At 49.5% G+C, this 16,946-nt stretch overlaps 1 protein-coding gene across 1 annotated transcript; it reads left to right on the forward strand.

Moving 5' to 3' along the window:
• Nucleotides 1–8,582: 8,582 nt before the first annotated feature.
• LOC123402722 (GDSL esterase/lipase At5g45910-like) lies at nucleotides 8,583–16,639 on the forward strand. Its single transcript, XM_045096674.1, has 5 exons — nucleotides 8,583–9,167; nucleotides 9,266–9,481; nucleotides 9,582–9,733; nucleotides 9,812–10,085; nucleotides 16,224–16,639. Exons 1-5 carry the CDS (start codon nucleotides 8,900–8,902, stop codon nucleotides 16,457–16,459), a joined length of 1,146 nt encoding a protein of 381 aa, XP_044952609.1. The 5' UTR covers nucleotides 8,583–8,899; the 3' UTR covers nucleotides 16,460–16,639.
• Nucleotides 16,640–16,946: the final 307 nt, after the last annotated feature.

The raw sequence follows: 16,946 nt of genomic DNA on the forward strand, positions 1-16,946 counted from the left end.
CTAGTCTCTTCCTCCGACTCCCCGTTGTCGGAGACATATTCAGCGCTCTCCACGCTGCCTTCCTGGCTGCCTTCCTCCTCCTCGGGCGGGTTCCCGTTCGAGACGGGAGAAAACCAGTTGGTCCACTCCTGCATAAAATTCAGTCGGCGACATCAGACGTCACACAGAGATTCAAGCAAACGATAAGATTAAGACAGTTAGGAGCACTCCACAAGTGCCACTCACCTGATTCGGAGGAGGATTATCCGCGTAGAAAGGCTTCACTCGCCGAGATCCTTTGGATTCTCGCAGGGGCCCGTGATCTGGAGCACCCATGAGGTCACCTTCTCCTCAATCACGCCCACAACGTTGGTCCGAGTGGAATCCTCGGGCCTCGTATAATGCCACATGGCGTGGTCGCGAGCCTGCAGGGGTTGGATACGCCGACCGAGGAAGACCTCCAGCAAGTCTATGCCAGTGACCCCCCCTCCTGACGACATCTACAAGCGCCCCGACCAGAGGCTGGATGTCGTTCTTCACCGCCCTCGTGAGCGCGAGTTGCTTAGGTGGGGCAGGCCGATCTAAGCTAAAGGGAGGCAGCCCTGTCAAAGCATTCGGACAGTCGATATCCTGGCAGTAGAACCACGTCGACTGCCAGTTCCTGACCGACTCACTTAGCTGGAGGGCAGGATAACTGCTCCGACTCTTTTTATGGAAACCTAGGCCCCCGCAGAGCTGGAGAAGATGTGTTTTATCATCCGACTGGCTGAGTCGTTTGATGGTTTGGGATCTAGCAGAAAATATGTGCTTGAACAGCCCCCAATGGGGAGGACAGCCAATGAAACACTCGCACAGAACTATAAAAGCAGAGAGATGGGCAATGGCGTTCGGGGGAAGTGGTGAAGTTGTGCCCCGAAGTGATTCATGATGCCCTTGAAGAAAGGATGCGGGGGCAAGGAGAAACCTCGATAGACGTGGTTGAGCAGCAAGACGCGCTCCCCCTCCCGAGGCGCCGGCTCGACCTCGTTCTCCGCCCGCAGCCTCCAAGACTTGTGCACGATCATCCCGTGCTCAACCAGCTGCAGCAGATCCCCCTCCATCACCGTGGAGGGGAGGAAGTCGCCTTGAATCCACCCCGCCGGCAGCGGCCGCTGCCGCCGCTGAGCAGGAGCCGCCGCCTTCCCCTTCTTCTTCCTCGCCTCCATCTTGCTGGTCTGACCCTTGGTCATGGCGGAAACTGCGAACCCGCGGGAGGAAGGAGGAGGGAGGAGTATAGAGGCGCTGGAGGTGGCGAGAAAGATGGAGCAGGCGAAGGCAAGAGATTCGGCGAGCGTAACGAAGAACCCTCGCCGCCGAGATTTAAGTAGGGTTCCGACTGGGTCGCTGGCAGGTGGGCCCGAAACCTTATCCCCCGACCCACCGTGGCGATATTAGTGGAGAGGTTGAAGGCACGAGAATCGAGGCGTCAGGCGCTACTCGAGCGCGATGGTGTCATCCCCGCTGAGCGCGCGGAACCCGAAATTTGAGATCCCGGAAAATCCGCCGCTGTCAGTTGACTGGTCGCGTCAAAAGATGCCGCAAAAGCACTCGGCTTCCGACAGTCTGTTTCGCGAGTACTTCCACTCGGATCGTTGGTCAGAAAAGATAAAATGGATTGAGGCAAGCAACGCCCAAGCCAAGCCCGCTCCAGTCGGATCCAAACTTCAAGCATCGCTTGTCGTTTCAACCCCAATCCATTCGGGGACTAATGATGGGGTTATAGTCCTAGGGTAGGGTCATAGGCCTGTCATGTAGGTCCTACCCAAGGACTACCCCTCACAAAGGACAAGACCCCTAGTCAGTTCCGACTAAATTAAGGAGTCCCCATCATCCAGTCGGTAACAGGTCCTCGACCATCCAGTCGGAGATTAACATTCGGAGGATATCAAGCTAACCGACTGGATACCACTCGATACATCGCAACCCCCCTGGAGGGAAACGGTCGTACGTTTCCAGGTGCATTTATTGGCATTTAGGGCGTACGTTACCTGTAACGTATGCATTCAATCCCCACTACTCCACCCCTGTACCGGAACCGTTGTGGAGGGCAGCGCACTCTATATAAGCCGCCCTCCCCCACTGGTAGAGGGGTTAGCAACTTATTGTATTCCATATTTCCACTTGACAACAAGCTCCCTGAGCACTGAGACATAGGGCTATTACCTCCACCGTAGAGGGGCCTGAACTCATACAACCTCGCCGTAGCTAAGGCTCTGCCCATCCTTTTCGTACCCTACACATCTACTGTCAGGCTTATACCCACGACAGTGTTGGTCCCTAATGGTCTGCCTACGGGGCCACCGCGAGGAAACTCGAGGTTTGGCACTCGTAGCTAGTTCCATCCGTCGTGTCTTGAGAACGAGATACGCGACTCCTATCGGGATCATCGACACTCCGGGTGGCCTTGCTGGATTAGTTTTACCTTTGACGAGATATCTTGTGCATCGGGATTCCGGTGATGCTTTGGGTAATCTCAGAGTTGAGGTTTTCCACTAAGGAATCCGACGAGATTGCGAGTTTCGTGATCGAGGATTTCTATGCGGCTTGTGATAATTTGTGATGGACTAGTTGGAGCACCCCTGCAGGGTTAAATCTTTCGGAAAGCCGTGCCCGCGGTTATGTGGCAAAGTGGAAACTTTGTTTAACACTGGTTCTAGATAACTTGAAGTTAACTTAATTAAAACTTGCCAAATGTGTGTGTAACCGTGACTGTCTCTTTCGTGAGTTCCTTCTCCGATCGAGGACACGGTGGGGTTATGTCTGACGTAGGTAGGTGTTCAGGATCATTCATTTGATCATCAGTAGACACATCCGTTATGCGTAGATCTTCCCCTCTTATTTCCTTGTACTCATAAGTTTAGCCACCAAATATATGCTTAGCCACTGCTGCAACCTCACCACTTAACCATACCTCACCCATTAAGCTTTGCTAGTCTTGATACCTTTGGAAATGAGATTGCTGAGTCCACTGTGGCTTACAGATTACTACAACACCAGTTGCAGGTACAGGTAAAGGTTACTTGACGCGAGCGCGTTGATTGTTCATTTGGAGTTGCTTCTTCTTCTTCTTCATCATCGATCTAGGATGGGTTCCAGGCCGGCAGCCTGGGATAGCAAGGATGGACGTCGTTCTTATTTTCTCGTTTGTTTTTGTCCGTAGTCGGACCCTGATCTTACTCTTGATGCTTATGTAATGTACTGATATGACTCTGATGTAGCTTGTGGCGAGTGTAAGCCAATCCTATATATATATATATATATATATATATATATCTCATCTTTTAAGTACATGTACTTGTAATGATATCCATTCTTGCGACACGACGAGATGCGCTTCTATCCCTGACGAGGCCTTAGTGCCAAATTGAGGATAGGGTCGCATCTTGGGCGTGACACCAGGATCCGGCGGACCACCATGGTGGTGAGAAGTCGCGGCCAAGGAGGCCGCTCTTCTCCAAACTGTCGAGGTGGGCACAGATAAGCGCCACCTCAGGAATCGGCTTGGGAGTCTTCGCATCCCAGTTCCGCCGCGTCGGCGGGGTGATGGCGAATGGGGGCATGTTGAGGGCGTGCGGGGATGGGTCGGCGCTCTTCACGTAGAAGAAACCCTTCTGCCAATGCTTGATGGATTCTTGCACAGGCATTTGGGGGAAGCCGGACTTCGAGCGGTGATGCACCAAAGCAGCCCCGCACGGCATCATTGGGCGCGACCCTGTGAGCTTCTCCACCTCGAATTTCTCCATGGCGATGGATTGCTGTTTGAAGAAGAACAGGCTGCGCCACAGATCGACGCGAGGCTCGATCCCCACGAAGCCCTCGCACACGACCACGAAGGCAGCCAGCTGCAGTATGGTGTTCGGCGCCAGATGATGCGGCTGCAGGCCAAAGAAATGGAGCCATTCGGCGAAAAAAGAGCTAGCCGGGAGCCCGAAGCCCCGGTAGAAGTGCTCGACGAAGACAACGACCTCTCCCACGCGTGGGTGCGGGAGCGGTCTCGGCGCCAGGGAGGCGCACCAACACTTGGGAAGCCGGGGGCAGCAGTCGATGGTGACGAAGCGCCTCGATGTGCCCCTCGTCGACATCACTGCCCAACCAGGCTCCGTGCGAGGACGCCTTCTGCGCCGAGGACTTCTTCGAGGAAGAACCACCGGCCATGGCTGCGAGTGGCGAGAGCCCGAAGTGGTCGGCGATGCCGCGACGACGAAGACGAAGAAGACGAAGGGCGCGAGCTCTTCTTCTCAGAGCGCAGGGAGGAAGAGAGCGCGGATGCGGGGCAAGAAGAGGGGGCGAATGGCCTCCTCGGAACCCTCGCATCCCATTTAAACCCTCACGAAGCGTCGTGGGGAGGGGATCCGGTGCGCACCAGGCCACATTAACCCCGTGTATTACGGGCGGCAACGCTTCCCTAAGCCCAACCGCCGCGGAGTAAATCCGCAGAGGATCTCCCGTGTGGACGCCGAGGGGGAGTCGTGGCGGGACCCAGGGCCCAGGCCCGATCTCGTCAGCAGTAATCACCATCATTACGCCAGGCGGGGCCTGGCATGTGGCGTTCTCTGAGCAAGTTACGACTAGACCGAGGCGTCGCTTCAAAGCCACCCGGTTTCGAAGCCGGCGTCCTTCGTCGCGAATAGCGGCCAAAATATCAAGACAAAACAACAAGCCGGTGAGGCCGCCACCCGCAGGCGGCAGGCCTCGCCAGCTTCGGGGACTACTGTCGGGGGGATAACCCCGGGGTAGGCTCATCGAGCATGTTCCTTCATTTCCAGCCCAATGGACATGAACATATGCAGATCCCCAAGGCCCAAGTCTTCTGGCCGGCTAGGCAGCACCTGCCGGCTAGAAGACGAGGCGGCCATCCTTCTGGCCGGACAGGCAACCCGTGCCGGCTAGAGTCAAGGCGGCCTCCTCTTTTGAGCCAGTCTGGTCCCGCCAGCCGGACTGGGGAGGAGGCGGCCACGCTTAAGCCGGCTAGCCGAGCAGGCTAGCCGGTCGAAGATCACAGGTCACATCAGATCGTAGGTCAAGATAAGACCTCACGACTAAAGGTAGCTACGCGTCAGCAAAGGTACTGGATCGGGGCGCCCGACAGGTACGAGCGTCGGCGGCCACTCCGCTGACCTACCCCGGCTCTGATCCATCACCTAGCATAGTGTCAGACCGTCACACTCCCACTCCATTACTGCACTCGGCGTGGGGGAACAGTGGAGGCGGCCGTACTACCTGCCCATGAAGAATCTCGCGGGGCGACGCTTGACGTACAACGCGTGCTCGGTGTCAACCTTACGCGAGAGCCTCATTGGTCAGCCGGCGGGTCCCACAGGCAATCGAGACCATGCAGCCGGCGGGCCCCCAAGCGACAAGACAAGACTCTTGTGGGCCCCTGGCCAGCAAGCGAGGCTGCCAGCCGGGTCCCACACTTGTACCCTTTATCCATATTGTAGGCCAGCGGGTTCGTCTATAAACCCCCCCGGTCGCACTCCATGCAGGGGGCCGATCATTCACCAGTCATACAACACAACACACTCACCAAACATAGAGAGAGAGAGAGAGGTAGAGACAAGCCGGCTGCTCCCCTCTTCCTCCTCCCAACACAGCTCCACGAGCAACATTGTACTCCGTTCATATACATCGAACACTCCGACAGGATTAGGGGTATTATCTCTACGAAGAGCCCTGAACCTGGGTACATCATGCGTCCCATGCGTGTACCAACCTCGTTCCCAGCGTCCACCTTTGTCCCTTCGGTTCTCACCGACTTTAGCCTACCTATGACATATTTTGTGAGTATTCACCGACAGTTTGTATCTACAACAAAAATACTATATTCATCTCTATATTTAAATAACTATAAATAAGTGTCATCAATTAATAAAGATTATAAACAGGATAGGTGGACGGCCTAAGAGACGCATGTCCTTACCCCTACAGCCTGTTTGGTAGTTTGAGGGAAAGGGAATGGGAATAGTTTGTAGAGGGATTGGACTTGGAAAGTGGACTATTAGTCCTAATCCCGCATTTGGTACGTGTTGGAAATTACTTGTGGGAATTTGATAGGAAATAAGTCTTTAAATAAATAAATTAGATACTTTAATGTAAACAACACGAGAGAAGGGAATATATGTGTATCGATGTGATGAGAAAAGCTATAAAAACCAGAACTTCTTGGTGTATCAGGAGGTTTTTCATGCGGGACATGCATAACAAACGAACAGTTTTTTTTCGTTTGTCAATTCCCTTTCCCCAACTGAATTACCAGGCCTCCCTAGGGAAGAGATAAGAGCAACTCTAGCAGACCCCGCATCCCGCCGGCCCGCAAAACGCGTTTGCAGTTCGCGCAAAACCACTTTTGCGGGCCGGCGCGGGCTGGCACAGATGCACACCCCTCAAACGGATCCGTAAAAAAATATATTCACGGAATATGCTATTTTACGGGTCGGCTTCTGCGGGTTCTGCTCGGACTCCACCGCGACGACCCGCAAACAGAAAAACTACAAATCTCGCATTTGACATAGGGTTTGGCAAACAAGTTCAAATTCAAACGACATAAACAGTTTGCACGCAAATAAAAGCAAAGTTCATTACACAAAAGAGGGCATGTAAAGGTTTGCGCCCATGTCCGACATCATCTTGGGGGTCGATCTTCACTCCGCGCCATGGAGTCCATATTGAAGTTCATCGGCGCCACCGAATCCACCTCCGTCGCTTGTTCCAACTCCCGCACCGAAATCATCCACATTGGCACCATATGGAGCAGAGAAAACATCACCAGAACTGGAACACGGACCGGCCGAGGCGACCATTCTCCTCTTCAAGATCTCTCTCCTTGCCATATCATGCCATGTTTTGGTAAGGTCGTCCATGTCATTGCGGTTTGTTGACATGATCTTGTTCTCCTTGGCGAGCAACAATGACATCGATTTGTTTTCAGAGGCGCGTGCTTTTCTCTCCTCAATGGCAGCTTTGCGGAGCCCCTCTTCCTTGAGCATTTGCCATTTTTCTTGCTTCTCTTTTGCCTTTTTCTCAGCCGACTCTTTCTTGATCTCCAACGACTTCAACAACATCAACTCGTTTGATTGCACCATGGCATCAATCTTCTCCCTCAAGCTCGCTGCTTCTTGCTCTCTCTTCATCTTCTCTTTAGTCTTCTTGTCGTCATCGGGCTTGTGCAAATTTCTTGGGCCATCATCATCCTCATCTTCATCCATGTTTATAAGTGAGCCTTTCTTTGGTGGGGATTCTTTGTCGATCAACTTCCACTTCTCGCATTTTTGGAGCAACTCCCAACAATGCTCTAATTTGAAGAATTTGCCTTCCGAAGCTTCCATGTCCTTGTATCTATGTTGAGCAATCTTGTTCTACAAAATATGAACAAAGTGATGCAATCATTTCCCATGATACATTATGATGATGCACAACTTGAACAAAGGAAAAACAAACTCACATAGTCAGACTCCACGGTGCCACTTGGAGGTGCATTGCGTACTTGCTCCAAGCAAGCCGCCCAACGGCTGCACATAGGCTTGATATTCTCCCAATGCCCTTGAAGCGACCGAAATGTGCCTGCAGTCCTATTAGGATACTTTTTCATAATGCGGAAGTATTGATCTTCGATCCTTTGCCAATATCAACCGCGTTCGTGTCCAACATGTTCATGAACTCGGTTGTTGCATTGTTCGAACCACCGCTATAGCGAACGATAACAAGTCACGAGCTACCGAGACTAATGGCGAAAAATGAAAGGGAATCGCCAAGACTGAAGAGGCATACCTTCCGGCCATTTCGTCAAACACCTCGGTTGCGGGGGGAGCGGGATCGTTCAACGACATCGCCGGAGCATCTCCTTACGGGGGGATGAAGTCAGAGGTTGAATAAGGTGGCTTCCTTGAAGCGAACCTTCCTCCGCTTTACGCCCGTGGCCTTGTCGGCCTTCTCCGCCGTCGGCCGGTATCACACTGCGGCGTTGGCGCCCGGAGCGTGGGCCGTCGCGGCGGGGGCAGCCGGATTCCCGCCCTGCACGACCACGGTGCCCTGCCGCTTGCGGGAAGGCGTGGCGTGTGCTTGGGCGACGGCGGCGGGGGCAACATGGCCGGCGACGAGATCCGCCCCGAGGGGAAGGAGCATGCGCGACCTCGACGGTGACGGGGGACAACATGGGGGTCCTCCATGGCGGTGAGGAACGGCCGGGGAGGAGGAACCGGAGCTTGCGGAGGGGGGGGGGCAATGGTGGCGGAGGGTGCGGGGAGCGGGGATCGGGCGCGCGGAAATATCCCTCCCGCCAAATCTCGCGCGGGATAGGGGTTCAGCTCGGGTCGGCCTCCCAGCCCGTGAAGATAGAGGTTGGGGGAGAAGATTTGCCGCGACCCGCACATTTTTTTACGGACCGGGACGGAATGCGGGGTCTGATTGTGCGGACTTTTTAGCCTCGATCCGTAATTTGACGGTTATTTTACGGGTCGGGACGGGATGCGGGATGTGCTAGAGTTGATCTAGTATGGAGTTGGCTCTCTCAATTCCGCATCCGCTTCCCTCCTAAATTCCTCTTCCCCTGAACCATACAAGGAAGTTTTAGTCTCATGTCCTCTCAATTCCCATTCCCTAGTTTTAATTCCCCCCAACCAAACAGGCTGCTAGTCTTCTTCATGCTCCCACCTCCGCAATAACTCTCACGCCTGCGGCGGGAACGACGTGGGCAGCCAAGAAAACGCCACACGAGCAGCCGCCACCGGTTAGGCCACCAGCGCAGCCCACGCCTACAAGAACCCCCAACCCTAACCGCAATTGCTAGTTCCTCTTAGCTCTCCCACCACCATTTCGTCTTCCTTCTCCTTCTTCTCTTCTTCCTCTCTTCCGTTCCGCGTAGACTGACCCAAGGAGCGGTCGGATGGGTAGATGGGAGGCGCTCGTCGCTATTGCGGTCGTGGCGGTATTTCTCGCGGCGGCGGCCGAGAAAGTGGACGCAGCGAAGGCGGCGGCCAAGGGGAAGTACCAAGCGCTGTTCAACTTCGGGGACTCTCTGGCTGACGCTGGCAATCTGATAGCAAACGGCGTCCCAGACAACCTCACCACGGCGAGGCTGCCTTACGGGCAGACCTACTTTGGCAAACCCACCGGCCGGTGCTCCGACGGCCGCCTAGTAATCGACCACCTGGGTGAGTGCCCGGTTTGATTTGGTTATTTCTTACTGCTTTTCTTGATTCCTCCGAGATTCGGTCCTGATGGGTTTCCTGCGCTTGGTCGGTTATTGCAGCACAAGAATTCGGGCTGTCGCTGCCACCGCCGTCCAAGGCCAATCACTCGGACTTCAAGCACGGCGCCAATTTCGCCATCACCGGCGCGACAGCGCTCGACACGCCCTACTTCGAAGTTAGGGGCCTCGGCGCGGTGGTCTGGAACTCCGGTGCCCTCATGACCCAAATCCAGTGGTTCCGTGATCTCAAGCCTTTCTTGTGCAACTCCACCAAGGGTAAATGTCAAAATCCCACCTTTGCAGCTATGTAGGTGTTGGATTGTGAAATAATTGGGAATTTGCTTTTGAATCTTTTGTTCTCGTGAGGTTTTTGCAGAAGAATGCAAGGAGTTTTATGCCAATTCGCTGTTCGTTATTGGCGAGTTTGGTGGCAACGACTACAATGCGCCCTTGTTTGCAGGCAAGGGCCTTACAGAGGCCTACAAGTTCATGCCGGATGTCATCCAGGGCATCTCCGATGGCGTCGAGGTAGCGATTGCTTCTTTGAGTTATTTGTTCGCTGTTATCAAATGTACTTCCAACTTTAGTTGTTCATGTATGCTTCAGGAATTGATCGCTGAGGGGGCAGCGGATCTTATTGTGCCAGGGGTGATGCCCACTGGGTGCTTCCCCGTGTACTTGAATATGCTGGATATGCCAGCCCATGAGTATGGCTCCCAGAGCGGGTGCATCCGTCAGTACAACACGTTCTCATGGGTGCACAATGAACATCTCAAGAGAGCACTAGAGAAGCTCCGGCCCAAGTATCCCAATGTGCGGATCATATACGGCGACTACTACACACCAGTTGTCCAGTTCATTCTTCAACCTGAGAAGTTTGGTTAGTTCTCAAACACTGAACTGTTAACTTTTGCCATAGCTAACTCTGGAAGCATCGGAATTTAGTGATTTGCAAATTAGTTGTATGCATATATTCATATCCTTGGTTAATAGATACTGCACTACTGAAATTGGCTTTCCTTAGCTAAGAGTTCTGTTGTTTTGTTCTTACTGATGTACTTACCACAGATGGATCTTAGTGTGCATGTGCTTTTTTCTCTCTGGTGTAAAGTCAACTGTTACCCAGTCAGCGATTTCCCTATATAAAATTAGATAGTTCAGATCTTGGCAGAGAGCAATAAGTTCCTTAGCCTTCTGTAGTAAGTAGATTGAAGCACATAGCATAATACAAAAATGCTGAACACAACTTGCAGCCCCAAAGCACCTTACTCATGTTCAGAGTATATAGAAGCAAGGTTACTAATCCCATACTCTAGAATCATTTATCTAGTCTTTAAAGGGGTACTAGCTATCACTTCAGTCAGTACTACTTCATAGCTTACCCGATTGCTAATTTTGTGGTTTAGTGGTCATGTGGGCTAATAGTTAGGATGGTTCAAATATGTACTCCAATCAGAACTTATACTACCTGCCATAATGTCACCTTAGATTAAAGGATTCATTTTACATTTAGTCTTTTACAATGTTGTTTATGGGTTGTACAAGCCACTATAATATCCTTGTAACCTTAACTCAGAACGCATATGTACTCCATGAACTGCAAACACATGTTTTCTATTATTAGAACGTCACCTTTTTTGATTGTGTATAGTTATCACGATGTTGTTAAGATAGGTATTTCACAATGGAAAACGTGTGTATCAAGTACAGTTTGTCACATACTAGTCCTCATGTCTGTCCGCATAAGCGCACACGCACCCACATGCTGGAGTGATGACCACATACTGGTTAAACCTGTAGCCCTATGGACAACCTGCAAGAAATTAGGAGTAGACAACTTGTTAAAAAACATGCACTCTGGGTAACCATATTGCTCTGAGAATGGCACAAACTCCCACACGTATTTTTGCCCTTCAGCTTATGGTGAATACCACCTAACCAGTTTCCAAACAAATTTGGAATATTTGTTGGTGTGCCGGATCACGGTAGTAAACATAAAAAAGGGCAGCCGATGCACATAGCTCATGCTTGCGGAGGGTCCGGGGAAGGGTCCGACCACTTTGGGTCTATAGTACGCAACCTTTTCCTACATTTTTGCAAGAGATTGTTTTCAGGATTCGAACCTGTGACCTCATGGTCACAAGCAACAACTTTACTTGCCGAGCATCCTTTTGAAGCGGCCTTCACTAATTTCCATTCCTTGTTGGTGAGCTAATGATAAAGAATGAGAGTCGTGAGGTATATAAACGGAAGGGATCCCACCTCAAGCCAAACATGTACTGATTCTCCTCCTTTTGGCCTTACCAAAATAGAAGAGCTTACTTTTGGGGGAGCGCTACGCGACCACCGGTAGATGTCTAATAAACATCCACCATCGTGATAACTGTCAGATCTCCGCGTGCGCAGCCGTTCGCAGCCGTCCGATCTAACTCCTAGCAGGCGGCTCAGTCTCCTCCCCGACACATTAATTCCTGAAACGACAAATCAGTTGCGGAAACAACCGTTTTGTTTTGACCCTGACAGAGCTGTAGACGGCGAATTTTTTTTGCAATAAAGATTTAATAAGGGGTGACCGACAGATTGAGCTGACAACTTTTGCAACAAGGGCCATGTTGCGGAACTTTTGCAACATAGATATTGTTGCAGGAATTTTTCTGCAACAAAGCTAATGTTGTAGATTCTTTTTGGTTTTCAACTTTACATTGGTGTTACAGAAAATGTTCTGCAACATAACTAATGTTGCATAATTTTTTCTTGCATCAAGGAGGATGTTGCATGAAAAAACCCAAATCCAGCCGCTTGCCCTCCCAGCCAGACGAGCCCCGAAACACCCCTATTGTTATCCAGTATCAGGACCTGAAACAACAGGTGAGTTGCAGGAAAATGAAAGCGGCTTCGGCAGACGCGGGGACGCTGTCGACCGTCTGATCAACACACGATCGAACGACCATTGAGCCGGCGGACGGGCGCGCGCGATCGACCGGTAGAAGATAATCTTTTCCCTTACTTTTGTGGAAATAAATTTTGAGACCCGAAAATTGTTCGTAAACAAACAAGATCAACCTCATATAATCACCTTTTGAAGGTCATGTTCCATAAAAGAGACTGGCATCCACACATCCGCACACTGAAAGGACGTGGATGTCGCCTAGAGGGGAGGGGGTGTGAATAGGCACTTTCAAATAATTACGGTTTAGTAAAACTAGTGTTTAGCACAAAACCTAAAACAACTAGGCTCACCTATGTGCACCAACAACTCATGTTGCTAGATAAATAACTAAGTGATAGCAAGATATATAACATGAAACAATATGGTTATCACAAAGTAAAGTGCATAAGTAAATGGCTCGGGTAAGAGATAACCGAGGCACACAGAGACGACGATGTATCCCCAAGTTCACACCCTTGTAGATGCTGATCTCGGTTTGGAGCGGTGTGGAGGCACAATGCTCCCCAAGAAGCCACCAGGTCCATCGTAATCTTCTCACGCCCTCGCACAATGCAGATCAGTAGGTTCTTGAAACAGCAGCTCATAATCTTGCAGTAACTCCTGTAGTTCTACTGGTAGCTCCTTAGCAACCTCTGCTGTGTCTACAGCACAAGCAGTGAATAAAACAAACCCACACACTGCTTGGTCCATCAAAGTCTGAACTTTATCCTTTGTTTCTTCAGGCTGATAGCTTGGAACTGTTTCATCTTGAAAAGTGATTATATGATCTTGTCCCATTGACACCTTCATTTCCATTTTGATGAAATCCATGTGTATAGGGCTGTATTTCTTGAGCCAATCCACTCCTAGTATCATGTCATAACCCTTGAGCTGGAGTACTCTGAAACTGTCACTGAACTTCTGGTTTTGTATCTCATAAGAACAGTTTGGCAGTATGAATTCACTCCACAGCACTTCTCCACTTGCTACAGCCACTTTAATTTTGTTAGTGGGCCTTAGCTGGACTTTCAGTTTTGCTGCCATCTCAGGGGAGACAAAGGTAGTGCTACCACTATCTACCAAAGCTGTAGCAGATATATTTCCCACTTTTACTGTTAAAATGAAGGTGTTCCTTACTGCTCCAATTCCCATAGCAGCATGCATAGAAACTTGGAGTATTGCCTCCTCAGGTAGCTGATCTATGTTCTCAAGATCAGGATCAGCAAAATCAGTAACAAAGATGGTTTCAGGCATTCCCTCTTCTAATGCTTGCAAAGCCTGAATCTGAGCTTTTTGACTCATTCTACACACCTGTCTATGGCCAGGGACCCAAGGTTCCCTGCATTTATAGCACACTTGATTTTGCTTAGCTTGCTGAATTACAGTATTCCTGTTCTGCATTGCATCTTTTGCTTCTACTTTGGGCTGATCAAAGGTTACTTGTCTCCTAGGCTGTGGTACATAAGCCTTAGTGTGGCCCGCCACCACTGGTGGTTGTGCTTTTTCCATTCTTCTAGCATACCAGATTGCAGTCTGCATATCCTTGGGTTTAAAACACTCCACATGGCTCTTAATATAGGAGTTGAGTCCAGCCACAAAACTTGTTACATAGTAGCTATCAGGAATACCAGGGTTTTCTCTCCTCATAACATTCATTAACTGCTCAAAGTGCTCCAATAAGCAGATAGTGTAGTGGTTTGATGGACAGCATGAAAGGAACTTACAATATCACAAGAAGAATCCACAGCAAACCTTTCTGACAGATAAGAACAGAATTTGTGCCAAGGTACATTAGCTGGAGCATACCCAGTACCTCTCCACCATTGAACAGCTGGCCCATGTAAGTAAGATACTGCCAATTCAGTCCTGTGTTCAATAGGAGTCCTTGCAGCAGCAAAATACTGATCCAAGTTTTGAATCCAAGACTCAGGATCCTGTCCATCAAATTCAGAGATATTTAGCTTTGCAGGCTTAACTGTAAGCACAGGTCTTCTGCCCTCCATAGGAGAATAAAGTCTCTGTTTTTGACCATCAGGCCATTCTTCCATGGTTCCCTCTTCTACTGCAGGTATGTTCACTTGCTGCTGATGACCCACTGGATGCATCCCCTCTTGCCTGTTACTAGTGAAATTGGGGTGTCTATAAGGCAGCTTGTTTGTACCATCCAAATTGATCTCCTTCCCATTGTGATCTCTTAACACAGCCGAGCCAACAACCACAGGTGCTTCTTTTTCTTGCCCCTGCACAGATGGTGGAGTGCTATGAACTAACTGCTTGGGTCTTCCCAGTGGAATTCCTGGAGATAGTGCCTCCTGCCCTTTCACTTGGGCACTGCCCTGTTCAGAGCGCTCCACTTGGCCCTCATCAGATCCAGGTTCCACTAACAGCTTCCTGAAGTTTTTCTTACCTTGCATAGTAGCAAAATTCCTATTCACCATGGTACGGAATTCCTGAAACTCCTTCCTATCTTCCTCTCTATTGATCTGGATGGACTTAATCTCTAGCTCCAAGGACGCTAGCTGCAGATCAGCCGTGGCCAGAGAAACAGCTTGCTTTGCCATGGCGCTACCGAAACAGGGGAGGGTGGTGGGTTTCGATTTTCTTACCTCAACCGTAGGTCCAAGCCTTTCCCGATCTGGATCTTGTCTGTTCCTCCTTCTCTTCTTTCCTCAACCACACCAGCTGAGAATCGACTGGTCTCTGATACCAATTGTTAGGAACTGACTACCGAAGAACAGCACCAACAAGCACCAGCAACCGAATTCACGAGCAAATCGTAGGCCGAAGGGTGGATCTATTGCTTGGGAAGAGGGCAAAATGGATTCAGCACGCCACCGGCGGCTAGGGTTTGACAATAGTCATCTATTACATGCCTCTTAGGGCTGGGAATCGGGACCTAAATAGGCTGCCCGAGCTAAAAGAAAAGCAAAGTTAATTCTCAGGGTAGTGGAGTTGCCGGAAAGGCAACAGCGACGCGGGCGGCCCGCTCGGCCGTTGGATTCTCGATCAGCGACTATCCAGCCACTTAACTCGAAGGGGTATCTTCTCATCTCCACCGTTGGATACTTCATCAGCCACCACAGGTTGATCCGGCACAGGGGAACAGGGGAGCTCGACCCTGACAGAGGGCTTTGGGGGTGGTCGACGAGGCCGGAATGGCCCTCGCCGGTAGGGGCTGGTGGCGGTGAGCTGGGCTCGGGGGGAGGGGCGGGGGGTCACTCATCTCTCTCAACCCTAGTACAGGACGCTGGTTGTGATTGCTAGCTCTTCTTTGACCTTTTGATGGCTACTACGACGCACCGCAGAAAGATCATATTGCTTCTTAGTGCCGGTGCGACGGACCTTCTGAGGTAAATGACTCTTTGGTGCCTTATCCACAGGATTGTGGTCCTCACACCTGAATAAACATGGTACAAACATCCATAAATTGCATAGCTGATCCATCTTTTCTGTTGGTGCACCTTCGCTCCCGTCTGTTGCTTGCTTAACTTGTTGGCAGTTAACTTCGTTTTGCTTTATGCTTGTATTTTCCCTTCGAAAAGATGCCTGTAATCTTTATTACTCCCTCCGTTCCTAAATATATGTATTTTTAGAGATTTCATTAGAAGACTACATACGAAACAAAATGAGTGAACCTATACTTTAAAATATGTCTATATGGATGTATATAGCATCCTAGTGAAACCTCTATAAAGACTTATATTTAGGAACGGAGGAAATAGTTTAGAGTATTGTTTGGTGGCGCAGTTTCTTGATACATGTCCCTGTCATATCTAGATAACTTGCACATGTCCTCTAGAATTTCCATTTCAGTGTCTCGGGGTTTCTGTCTCAACTACTCCCTCCGTTTCTAGTGAATGTACACTTTAAAGTATGTCTATATATATTCGGGGTTTCTGTCTCAACTACTCCCTCCGTTTCTAGTGAATGTACACTTTAAAGTATGTCTATATATATTTGAATGTAGTTTTCTAGTAAAACTTCTAAAAGATTTATATTTAGGAACGGAGGGAGTACTAGAAAGTATGCTTTGTTGTTGATGATAATGGCACAATGCAGGAGCCTAACTCTTTCCGCTTTGCAATTCAGGATTTTACAAGCAGTTACCTAGGGCATGTTGTGGGTCTCCTGGGTCTGTTGCCAAAGCCGTTCACAACTTCAATGTCACAGCCAAATGTGGGGAGCCTGGTGCCACTGCTTGTGCTGATCCATCGACGCATTGGAGCTGGGACGGTATTCACTTGACGGACGCTGCTTATGGTCATATCGCCAAGGGTTGGTTATATGGCCCTTTCGCAGACCAACCGATTGTTCAGTCCTCGTAGCATTCTGCTTCTAATGTTGCACCTGTAGAGCGTCTGAAAATAGTACCCTAAACTGGAGCTGGGAAAGTAGTTCTTCCATAAAGTTCCAGTGTCATTACTTGTACTTCCTCGTTCCTAAATATAAGATGTACTCCCTCCGTTTCTAAATATAAGATCTTTTAAAGATTGTATTATAAACTACATACGGATGTACATAGACATATTTTAAAGTATAGATTCATTTATTTTGCTCCATATGTAGTCTTTTAATGAAATACCTAAAAGGTCTTATATTTTGAAACGGAGGGAGTATTTTTTTTAAAAAGTCAAAAGTTATCTATGTTTGACTAACTTTATAAAAATATATATAAATATTTATAATAGTAAATGTATAAAATATTAAAAAATATTTCATGGTTAATCCTTTGATAATGATTTGGTATTCTAGATATTGGTATTTTTGTTTATAAACTTGGTCAAAGTTAGAGAAGGTTATTTAAAAATAAAT

The sequence above is a fragment of the Hordeum vulgare genome, chromosome 6H, assembly GCF_904849725.1.
Source record: "Hordeum vulgare subsp. vulgare chromosome 6H, MorexV3_pseudomolecules_assembly, whole genome shotgun sequence".
NCBI lineage: Eukaryota > Viridiplantae > Streptophyta > Magnoliopsida > Poales > Poaceae > Hordeum > Hordeum vulgare.

Coding starts and splice junctions, on each gene's coding strand:
- LOC123402722 (XM_045096674.1), top strand. CDS start 8,900: ATGGGTAGATGGGAGGCGCTCGTCGCTATTGCGGTCGTGGCGGTATTT. Junction 9,168..9,265: donor CCTAGTAATCGACCACCTGG/GTGAGTGCCCGG, acceptor CGGTTATTGCAG/CACAAGAATTCGGGCTGTCG. Junction 9,734..9,811: donor GCATCTCCGATGGCGTCGAG/GTAGCGATTGCT, acceptor TGTATGCTTCAG/GAATTGATCGCTGAGGGGGC.